General features: G+C 38.5%; 1 protein-coding gene across 4 annotated transcripts in view; it reads right to left on the bottom strand.

The window, feature by feature from the left end:
• The window catches only part of RECQL (RecQ like helicase), a 57,688-nt gene that overhangs the window by 17,338 nt on the left and 28,016 nt on the right, over positions 1-12,334 (bottom strand). For all 4 annotated transcript variants that reach the window (XM_046013413.1, XM_046013412.1, XM_046013410.1 and 1 more), the window contains one exon: positions 5,076-5,274. In XM_046013413.1, coding sequence (XP_045869369.1) covers positions 5,076-5,274 — 199 coding nt within the window. The remainder of the gene's footprint in view (positions 1-5,075; positions 5,275-12,334) is intronic.

Genomic DNA, 12,334 nt, shown 5'->3' with positions numbered 1-12,334 from the left:
ACACCAGCACCAGGGAGCTGTGCCTCCTCTGAGGTTGGAATGTCAGCTCCACAAAGACCCTTCTCTCAAGCTTATTACTTCCAACCTTATCTTCCCATTCAGGAACAAGATAAGAATGTCCACTCTTACTCCTCTTATTGAACATTCCTCCTAGCCAGAGAAATTAGGCAAGAAAAATAAAAGGCATCCAAATTGAAACAGAGTAAGTAAAACTGTCACTATTTGCAGATGACATGCAATTACACATAGAAAATTTGCAGAACAAAAAATTAATAGAGGGGTGCCTGGGTGGCTCAGTGGTTTAAGCCGCTGCCTTCGGCTCAGGTCGTAATCTCAGGGTCCTGGGATCGAGTCCCGCATCGGGCTCTCTGCTCGGCGGGGAGCCTGCTTCCCCTCACTCTCTCTGCCTGCCTCTCTGCCTACTTGTGATCTCTCTCTGTCAAATAAATAAATAAAAAATCTTTAAAAAAAAATTAATACAAAAAAATCAGGTTTTTTTTTTAAAGATATTTTATTTGTCAGAGAGAGACAAAGAGAGTATAAGCAGGGGGAGCAGCAGAGGAGGAGGGAGAAACAGGCTCCCAGCTGAGCAGGGAGCATAATGTGGGGCTCAATCCCAGGACTCTGGAATCATGACCTCACCCGAAGGCAGGTGCTTAATTGACTGAGTCACCCAGGCACCCTTGTTATATTTCTATATGCTAATAATAGACTATTAGAAAATTTAGGAAAACAATTCCATTTACAGTTGCATCAAGAGAATAAAATGCCAATGGATAAATTCAACCAAGCAAATAAAAGACCTATACACTTGAAAACTGTGAGACACTGATAAAAGAAACTGAAAATAACACAAATAATGGAAAGATATTCTGTGTCTATGAACTGGAAGACTTAACACTGTTAAAATATCCACATACCCAGAGCAATCAACAGATTCAACGCTATTCCTATCAAGAGTCCAATGGCATTTTTCACAGAACTAGAAACACAAACCTAAAATGTATACAGAACCACAAAAGGACCCCAATGGCCAAAGCAATCTTAAGAAAGAACAAAGCTAAAAGCAAGCATCTAACTTCCTAATTTCAAACCATATCACAAAGCTATAGTAATCAAAATGGTATGGTATTAGTGTTAAAATACAAACATGGATCAACAAAACAGAATTAAAAACCCAGAAATAAACCCACCCATATACAGTCAATTAATTTATGACAAAGGCATCAAGAATATACAATGGAGATAACCAACAGACTCTTCAATAAATGGTATTGGGAAAATTACACAGCCACATGGCAAAAGAATGAAACTAGAAGCTTATATCATACACAAATCAACTCAAAATGGGTTAGTCTTGAATATAACACCTGGAACCATAATACTACCAGAGAAAACATAGGGAATAAGCTCCAGACACTAATCTTGGCAATGATTTACTGGATTTGACATCAAAAGCAAAGGCAACAAAAGCAAAAATGTGTTAAGTGGGACTACATGAAACTAGAAAACACTTGTACGGCAAAAGAAACCATCAACATAATGAAAAAGAAACCTATGGACTAGGAGCAAATATTTATAACTATCTGATTAAAAGTTAACATAACCTACACAAAGAACTTGCTTGACTCAATAGCAAAAAACCCAAAAAATCCGATTGAAAAACAGGCAAAGGATCTGGATAGACATTTTTCTATAGAGAAGACATACAAGTAGCTAACAGGTACCTGAAAAGATTTTCAGCATCACTAATCATCAGTGAAATGCAAATCAAAACCACAATGAAATATCACTTCACACTTGTAAGAATGGCTGTTATCAAAATATAAGAAATAAGTGTGGGAGAAAAGAGAACCCCGGTACACTGTTGGTAGCAAAGTAAATTGGTACGGCCACTACAGAAGACAGTACCATTGGGCACATGAGTGGCTCAGTCAGTGAAGCATCCAACTCATGATTTCAGCCCAGGTCATGATCTTAGAGTCATGAGATCAAGCCCTGAAACAGGCTCTGTGTGGGGAGCCTCCTTCTTCTCCCTGTCCCTCCCTCTACTAGTGCAAGTGTGTGCACTCTCTCTCTAAAATAAATCTTTTAAAAAGAGAAAAAACAAAATGAAACAGTACGGAGGTTCCTCAAAATTTTAAAATAAAACTACCAGATGACCCAACAATTCCACTTCTGGGTATTTATCCAAAGGAAAGCAAACCACTATCTTGAAAGATGTCTACACCTCTATGTTCACTGGAGCATTATTTATAACAGCCAACACATGGAAACAATCTAAGTGTGCACTGATACACGGATAAGGAAAATATGGTGTATATATACACATAGATGTACAATACAATACTATTTGGCCTTAAAAATAAGGAAATTCTGCTACTTGCAACAACTTAGCATTACGCTAAGTGATGTAAGTCAGAGAAAGACAAACACTAATATATCACTTATATGTGGAATCTCTAAAAAAAGAAAAACAAAAACAAAAACAAAAAACCTCAAAGATACAGAGAACACCCTGGTGATTGCCAGAGGTGAGGGATGGGGGTGGGCAAAATGGGTGAAGGAAGTGTCAAAGCTAAATGGGTGAAGGGAGTGTCAAAAAGTACAAACTTTTAGTTATACAACTATCTTATACAACGAAGACTCATACAAGGTTGTATGTCAATTATGCCTCAACTAAACATTTTTTTAAAAAATGGGTACACATTTCCAATAAACAATTAGGAATATAAATTGCAGCTGAAGAGGAAGAAGACTAGATATGGGAACAACTGATGACAGCTGGCAACTAATCTACAGAGGCAATGCAAGTGATGGTAACACACAAGCAAAGGTTCTCATCCTAAGTGATCAGACCACTGAGGTTGGAAATAGAGGGCAAAGGTGAGAAACCTAGTAGCTACAGATAACAACTCTTTGGAGTAGTCTGATTAACATGGTGGGGTCTCTAGTAGAAAGGGCAGTATATATACTGCTTAAGGCATTTAAGTCAAAATGAAAAAAATAACTGTGCCCCAAATAATTCTGAAGGTAGAGAACTGTGTCTTCAGGCCACGAGTCCACCATGTCTGGGAAAGTATAAGAAAAGGTGAAAATAGATAAGAACCATAGGGAACACTAACATTTAGGGTGGCAGTAAAGGAAGGAGAACAATGGCAGTAAGAATGGAAAGGAACCACATCAAAGCCTCCCTCACAGTAACCACAGGAAGGACAAGTGTTGAGGAGAGAGGTGAACACAGGAAATGGAAGAGGAATGCAGATAAGCCCCAAGGATTAAGCCAGTGAAGAGTGAGGGGCCACAGTCACCTGTAAGCAGAGTGGTGGAGGCATAAGTGACTCAGTGAATTCAGAAGGGAAGGAAGGTAAGAAACAGATGGTGAGTTTAGAGGATGAGGTGAAAGGAAGAGCAGAAATAGGACAACATCTAAAGGGGTGGGAAAGGTCGAAGACTATTTCAGTTTCTATCTTTGTTTTTAGGGAATCTCATGATTCAGGAGTGGCACCTGGAGGCTTCGTTGAGTGTCTAACTCTTGATTTCAGCTCAGGTCATGATCTCAAGATTGTGATATCCAGCCCAGTGATCCGCTCTGGGCTCAGGGCAAAGTCTGCTTATCCCTCTCCCTCTGCTCCTCCCCTTCCTACTTACTTGCTTGCTCACTCTCTCCCTCTTTCAAGTTAAATAAATAAATAAAAATCTTAAGGAAAAAAAAAAAAAAAAGATGGGGCACCTGGGTGGCTGAGTCAGTCAGGCGTCTGCCTTTGGCTCAGGTCATGATCCCAGAGTCCTGGGACTGAGTCCCCCCATCAGGATCCCTGCTCAGCTGAGAGCCTGCTTCTCCCTCTGCCCCTCCCCCCCTGCTCATACACACACACTCTCTCTCTCTCTCTCTCTCTCTCACTCTCGTAAATAAACCTTTTTAAAAAATTTTAAAATTAAAAAAAATTTTTTTAAAGATGCAGGAGTGAAGACTTTGGCAGAGCGAGATCTTAAGAATGCAAGAAAGGATGAAGTGGGAGGAGTCATGGTAACCATTATAAGAACTGATCTTTTACCCTAAGAAGAAAAAACAAGATTACTAATGTTTGGAAGGAGAAAGAGGAGACCTCCAGACAAGTTGGCATCTATTTCCTGGGGACCAGTAGGAGGTAGGACCTAAAGGGAAGTTTAAGGCACAGAAAGCTTGCTGGGAGAAATGCTTACAGGAGACACATCAGGAATAAGTAAAAGCACAGTGGAATCTGATGAGAGCTGATGTGAGGTGGAAATGAATGTAGCCATGCAATTTTTTTTCCTGCCAGCATTTAGTACTGTAACAGCAGGAATGGGGGAAGCAGAAGCCAGGAGGAGTCCAGCAGCTCAGTCTGCCAGAGAGCCTGAGGCAGGTAAAATGCCAAGCAATCCACAAGAAACCGAAGTGGCAACAGCAGAGTCTGGATGGAGAGAGGGACCATCAAGTGGCATCTGGAGCCATGGACAAATAGGAGGAGGAATTAAAGGAGATACCAGGGGTCTATATCCATGTGAAAGCAAGTTCAGAAAGAAATGACATTGAAATCATGAGCTGCATTTCTTAAAATTTAAGGTTATTCTGCGCAGAACAAGTCTGGGTGATCTGCTTCTGGCTATGATGGCAGGAATAGGTTGGAGGAACAAAGGCAGGGTTACTAAAATATCCCACAGCACTGTAATTCTGTGGTGGTAGCTGGGTACAGACCTGGAAGTGGATGCTGGAGACTCTGATGATTAAAGAACACTGCTCTGAAGCAGATATGGATTCCTCAATGGATGCGAGAGAGAACTTGGGTGTCACTAAACCTTTATGGCTAACCATGGGAGAGAATCATGTCGCTAAGAAACATGCATTTCACGGGATAAACGCAATCAGACTAAGCGCGGGAGGAGTAAAGAGACTGAAGACTGCCTCTTGGCTCCCCTTATACTAAGGCAAGAGAAAATGAGTAATAACTGGCTGAGGAAATAATTTTAATGAAACCAGGGATTTCCTTCATGTGAGTGAGTAAGAAAATAATCCCTAATATCACGGAGTATTCTACATATATCATACATACCAGGTCTGAAATCGTGTCCCCAGTGGCTACAGCAGTGAACTTCATCCACAGCAATCCGGGTAAATCTCCTCGCTTCATAGGCTTTCTCTAGTCTCGACATGAACATTTTGCTTTTTGCGATTTTCTCTGGAGTCACATAAATTAGCTTTAGCTTGGAGTTTTTATTTACCATTTCAGCATGAACCCATTTCACATGCTCCTGTTGAAAGCAAAAACAGACACAATGATGGAACTAAGCTTGCAGACTGGCATACTAAGCAATAAATGAAGATGCTTGTTACTCAAAACAAGAGCTTTGGACTGTTTTAGCAGATGCTGAGTTCATTAAAACTGAGACTATGTCCCAGTACTAAACTTCAAGTCAACTGTAAAAAGCATTTTAGATGTTTACTTGTATCCAAATATTGATAAAAGAATAATTTCATTTTGGGGGAGGTGTGTCTTTTTTTAAAGATTTATTTATCTGAGAAAGAGAGAGAGAGAGAATGAGAAAGAGAGCATGAGAGGAGAGAGGTCAGCGGGAGAAGCAGACTCCCTGCTGAGCAGCATATGGGACTCGATCTCAGGACTCCAGGATCATGACCTGAGCTGAAGGAGCCACCCAGGCGCCCAGAATAATTTCATTTGACAAAAAAAAGAACAAAAAATAAAAATGAAAACACTCTGGGGCACTTGGGTAGCTCAGTCGGTTGAGTGTCTGACTCTTGGGTAATGATCTCAGGGTCATGGGATCAAGCCCACATCAGCTATGCGCTCAGTGCTGAGTCTGCTGGTCCCTCTCTGTCTGCTCCTCCCCACCATTCCCGCTCTCTCGCTATCAAATAAATGAATAAATAAATAAACAAAATCTTTAACCAAGAAAAAAAAGGTCTGACTCTCCAGAACTTCTGGCAGAATAAGTGGAGAAGCAAGGTTGAGAAAAGAAGCTGTATTCACAGCCTATAAACTGCTAGTGGAAGCAAACAGAAAACTGGACTTAACCTATCCTTTCCCTTTTTGCCTCCCCAGTTTTTCAAACAGCAGTGATGTGGCATGAACCTCTACTTATCAGCAATTTACAGCTATTTTCTATTATTATTACTCTCTTTTTCAAGGTTAAGGAAATACAGTGGTAGAAAGCAATGTTCTCCACATTCACTCTATTGAATGGGACAGCAGCCTGGACATGAGAGTTTAAATAAAACAGAAGCAGATGAGAAAAACTAAAGGAACCATGGCTACCTGGATATATGGCTGACACCAGGTCTGGAAGGAAATATGCAAAATAAGCATGGAGTAACTTCTCATAAAAGCAAGCAAGGAGTCAGAAACTACAAGGTGAAGAAAAAAGATTCAGGGGCCAACCTGAAGAGGTGCTCACTGCCTAAGGACAGGGCATAATAAAGAATAATATGGATTAAGATCTATCAAATATGTTAAATGTCCATAAGTTTATAACGATACTTAAAATAAAATCTTACAGACCACCTTTGGAGAATGCTAGGAAAGCAACTCTTTCTGACAAAAATTTATAATCTGCAAGAGTTAATAAAGAAAAAGTTCTTTATAGAAAAAGTCTAGCTGATATAAGAGTGACAGAATGAGAAATCATCACTCTGTAACCCCCTAATTAGAGGTGTTTAAGTCAGGCAATAATCCACAGCTCTAAAGCCATTAGATGAAAAGGGGACAGAGAACTTCTGTAATGGGCAGATATCACTGAACCCACTGACCGAGCTTAACATCATACAAAATAACCAGGTTATGATGTACCTCCTGAGTCATGCCATGGGAAATATACTGTTGAAAAAGAAAAGAAAAAGGCCAACTACAGAAAATCAAAACCAAAACAAAGACCCTAATTTCTTCAACAAATAATTTAAATTTGCATGGGAAACAAATAAGAAAAAGGGGAACCTACAGAAAAATCAACAAAACACAGCATAATCCATCAATCTATTCTGGAACACAATTCAAAAAAAGAGTAAGCTTTGATGAGAATATTTTTACTTGATGATGTTAATGAATCAACACTAAATTTTTTAGGTGTGATGATGTCATTGTAATTATATCTTTCTCATTCATACTGAAGGAGTTACAACTAAAATAATAAAATCTCTGGGAATTGTTTCAAATAAATAAAGCAGGAGGGAAGAAGGTGGGTATACAAATGAAAAAAGATTAGTCCTATGTTGTTAACTGTTAAAGGTGGCTAATGGGTAGTTGGCAGTTGCATTATGATTCTATTTCTCTATCTTTTCAAAATTTCAGTAACATCCTTTTTAAAAAAGAATAGGTGAAAAAGGCTATTCAACAGATGAAGGTAAGAGTCCATTTCCAAACAGATGTAATTCCACAGGGAAAGCATACCTTGCTAGTAATGCACCATTTGTATTTAATTACATTCCGTAATTAGAAATTCTTGCTTACCATTTTCTAATAGAAAATATAAAACAGGTCAGCCAATGTTTACTGTAAAGTGCCAGATAGTAAATATTGGGTTTTGTTGGCCATATAATATCCACCATAACTACTCTGCCATTATTCTGTGAAACAGTGGTAGACAACATGTAAATGAACAAGCCAGGTTGTATTCCAATAGAACTTTATGGACACTGAAATCTAAATTTCATATAATTTTCACACTTCACAAAGTACTTTCATTTTTTTAATTTGTTTTAAACATTCAAAAATATAATAATCAAGGGGTGCCTAGGTGGCTCAGCTGTTTGAGTGTCTGACTATTAGTTTCAGCTCAGATTGTGATCCCAGGATTGTGGGAGTGAGCCCATGTCAGGTTCCACGCTCAGTGGGAAATGTGCTCCCCATCTCCCTCTCCCTCTGATTCTCCGCCCGTGTATGCATGCTCTTTCTCTCTCTCTCAAATAAATAGATAAAACTTTAAATTGTGTGTATTTGTTTATTTATTTATTTATATACATACATACCAAGCAGGAAGACTAGAAAGGAACAAATACCACCAAAATCACCAAGTTTACAGGTAACACAACGGCACTAAATTCATATCTTTCAATGATCACTCTGAATGTAAATAGACTACATGCTCCAATCAAAAGACACAGGGTATCACAATGGATAAAACAACAAGACCCATCTACAAGAGACTCATTTTAGACCTAAAGACACCTGCTTATTTAAAGAGAGGGGATAGAGAACCACCTAACACACTAATGGATGTCAAAAGAAAGCCAGAGGAGCCATACTTATATCAGACAAACTAGATTTTATACCAAAGACTGTACCAAGAGATGAAGAAGGGCACTGATATCATAAATTAAGGGGTCTATCCATCAAGAAGATCTAACAGTTATAAATATTTATGCCTCCAACTTGGGAGCACCCAAATATATGAACCAATTAATAACAAACATAAAGAAATTCATTGACAATAATACAGTAACAGTAGAGGGCATTAACAGCAATGGACAGATCATTTAAGCAGAAAATTAACAAGGAAACAATGGCTTTGAATGACCCACTGGACCAGATGGACTTATCAGATATATTCGGAACACACATTCTTTTAGAGTGCACATGGAGCATTCTCCAGAACAGACCACATACTAGGTCAAAATCAGCCCTCAACAAGTACAAAAAGACTGAGATTTTCAGATCACAACACTATGAAACCTGGAGTCAACAAGAAAATATTTGGAAAGATCACAAGTACATGAAGTTAAAGAACATCCTACTAGAGAATGAATTGTTCAACCAGGAAATTTAAGATGAAATTAAAAAGTACACAGAAGCAAATGAAAATGTAACAAACAGATCAACAAAAAACCAGGAGCTAGTTCTTTGAAAGAATTAATAAAATTGATAAACCCCTAGACAGACTTATCAAAAAGAAAAGAGAAAGGACCCAAAAACAAAATCAACAAAATCACAAATGAAAGAGATCACAAGCAACACTACAGAAAAACAATTATAAGAGAATTTATGAAAAATTATAGGCCAACAAACTAGGCAATCTGGAAGAAATGGACTAATTCCTAGAAATATACAAACAACAAAAGCTGAAACAGGAAGAAACAGAAAATTTAAACAGACCCATAACCAGCAAAGAAATTGAATCAGTAATCAACTATTTCCCAACAAACAAAAGTCCAAGGCCAGATGGCTTCCCAAGAGAATTCTACCAGATATTTTTTTTTTTTTAAGAGAGATAGATCACAAGTAGGCAGAGAGAGAGAGGAGGAAGCAGGTTCCCCGCCGAGCAAAGAGCCCAATTCCAGGACCCCAAGATCATGACCTGAGCTGAAGGCAGAGGCCCAACCCACGGAGTTGCCCAGGCACCCTCTACTAGACATTTAAAAGAAAAGTTAATACCTACTCTTCTCATATTACTCCAAAAACAGAAATGGAAGGAGAACTTCCAAACGCATTCTACAAGGCCAGTATGACCTTGATTCCAAAACCAAAGACCCCACTAAAAAGGAGAATTACAGACCAATATCCCTGAACAAGGATCCAAAAATTCTCAACAAGATACTAGCAAATTGAATCCAACAGTGCATTAAAAGAGTTATTCACCATGATCAAGTGGGATTTATTCCTGGGTTGCAGGGCTGGTTCAATATTCGTAAATCAATCAATGTGATACACCACATTAACATAAGAAAGCATAAGAACCATATGATCCTCTCAACAGATGTAAAAAAGGCATCTGACAAAATACAGCATCCATTCTTGATAAAAACCCTCAATGAAGTAGGGGTAGATGGAACATACCTCACTATCATAAAGACCATGTAAGAAAGACCCACAGCTAATACCATCCTTAATGGGGAAAAGCTGAGAGTTTTCCCCTACAGTCAGGATCAAGACAGATATCCACTTTTCAGCATTACTATTTAGCATAGTAAGGGAAGTCCTAGCCTCAGCAATCAGACAAGAAGAAGAAATAAAAGATATCCAAATCGGCAAGAAAGAAGTCAATCTTTTAGTATGTGCAAATGACATGATACTCTATGTAGAAAAACCCAAAAGACTCCACAAAAAATTGCCAGAACTAATACATCAATTCAGCAAAGTCAAAGGATATAAAAGCAATGTAGAGAAATCCATTCCATTTCCACACACCAATAATGAAACAACAGAAAAAGAAATCAAGAATCAAGCCCATTTACAATTGCACCAAAAACTATTAGATACCTAGGAATAAACATAACCAAAGAAGTAAAGGATCTGTACTCTGAAAACTATAAAGACTTAAAAAGAAATCGAAGCGTCACAAAGAAATGGAAAAACATTCCATGTTCATGGACTGGAAGAATGGAAGAAAATTGTTAAAATGTCTATACTATCCCGTGAAATCTACATATTTAATGTAATCCTTACCAAAATACCACTAGCATTTTTCCCAGAGCTAGAACAAACAATCTTAAAATTTGTATGGAACCACACACACACACACACACACACAAAATAGTTAACCAACCCTGAAAAAGAAAACCAAAACTGGAGGTATCATGATTCCAGATTTCAAGTTATATTACAAAGCTGTAGTCATCAAGATAGTATGGTACTAGCACAAAAAAAGACATATAGATCAATGAAGTAGAACAGAAAACCCAGAAATGGACCCACAAATCTATGTTCAACTAATCTCTGACAAAGCAGGAAAAAGTATCAATGGAGAAAAGACACTCTTTTCAACAAATGGTTTTGGGAAAACTGGATGGCAAGATGCAGAAGAATGAAACTGAACCACTTCAATACACCATACACAAAAATAAATTCAAAAGGGATAAAGGACCTAAATGTAAGTTAAGAAACCATCCAAATCCTAGAGGAGAATGCAGTCAGCAAAGTCTCTGACATCAATCATAGCAACTTCTTCCTAGACACAACACCAGAGGCAAGGGAAACAAAGGAAAAATGAACAACTGGGACTTCATCATGATAAAAAGCTGCACACCAAAGGAAACAATCAACAAAACTAAAAGGCAGCTTATGGAATGGGAAATGATATCTGCAAATGATATATCTGATAAAGGGTTAGTATCCAAAATTTATAAAGAACTTACCAAGCTCAACACCCAAAAATCTGGTTAAGAAATGAGTAGTTGGCACAAACAGACATTTTTTCAAAGAAGACATCCAGATGGCTAATAGACACATGCAGATGCTCAACATCACTCATCATCAGGGAAACACAAATCAAAACCATGATGAAATACCACCTCACACCTGTCAGAATGGTTAAAATTAACAACATAAGGAACAATAGGTGTTGGCGAGGATGTGGAGGAGTTTGCACTGTTGGTAGGGCTGCAAACTGGTATAGCCACTGTAGAAAACAGTATGGAGGTGTCTCAAAAAGTTAAAAATACAATGACCCTATAATCCAGCAACTGTGCTACTAGGTATTTACTCAAAGGATAATTCAGATTCAAAGGGGTACATGAACCCTGCTATTTATACCAGCATTATCAACAATAGCCAAACTATGGAAAGAGACGAAATGTCCATAACTGATCAACGGATAAAGATGGTGTGTGTGGGTGTGTGTCTGTGTGTGTACATATATGTATAATGGGATATTACTCAGCCATAAAAAGAATGAAATCTTGCCATTTTCAAGGATGCGGATGGAGCTAGAGTGTCCTATGCTAAATAAAATAAGTCAGTCAGAGAAAGACAAATACCATATGATTTCACTCATATATGGAATTTAAGAAACAAAACAGGGGTGAGTGACTGGGTGGCTCAGTTGGTTGAGCATCTGACTCTTGGTTTCCACTCAGGTCATGATCTTTGGGTCGTGGGATCGAGTCCCGCATCAAGCTCTGTGCTAAGCAGGGTGTCTATTGAAGCATTCTCTCTCTCTCTCTCTCTCTCCCCCTGTGCCCCGCCCCCTGCTTGCACTCACTTTCTCTCTAAAACAAATAAATCTTAAAAAAAAAAAAAGAAAAGAAACAACAGATGGGAGGGGGAAGAGAGGGAAATAAACCATAAGAGACTCTTAACCATAGAAAACAAACTGAGGGTAGGGGGAAGAGAGGGAAATAAACCATAAGAGACTCTTAACCATAGAGAACAAACTGAGGGTTGACAAACTGAGGGCTGACAGAGGGAGGTGTGTAGGGGATGGGCTAGATGGGTGATAGCTATTAAGAAGAGCATATCTTATGATGAGGACTGGGTGTTGCATGTAAGTGGTAAACCACTGAATTCTACTCCTGAAACCAATATTGCACTGATGTTAACTAGAACATAAATAAAAAGATGAATACACACACACACACACACACACA

This window comes from Meles meles, chromosome 7, assembly GCF_922984935.1.
Source record: "Meles meles chromosome 7, mMelMel3.1 paternal haplotype, whole genome shotgun sequence".
Taxonomy (NCBI): domain Eukaryota; kingdom Metazoa; phylum Chordata; class Mammalia; order Carnivora; family Mustelidae; genus Meles; species Meles meles.
Note: the sequence above shows the minus strand (reverse complement) of the source record. Positions and strands in the feature narration are given on the sequence as shown.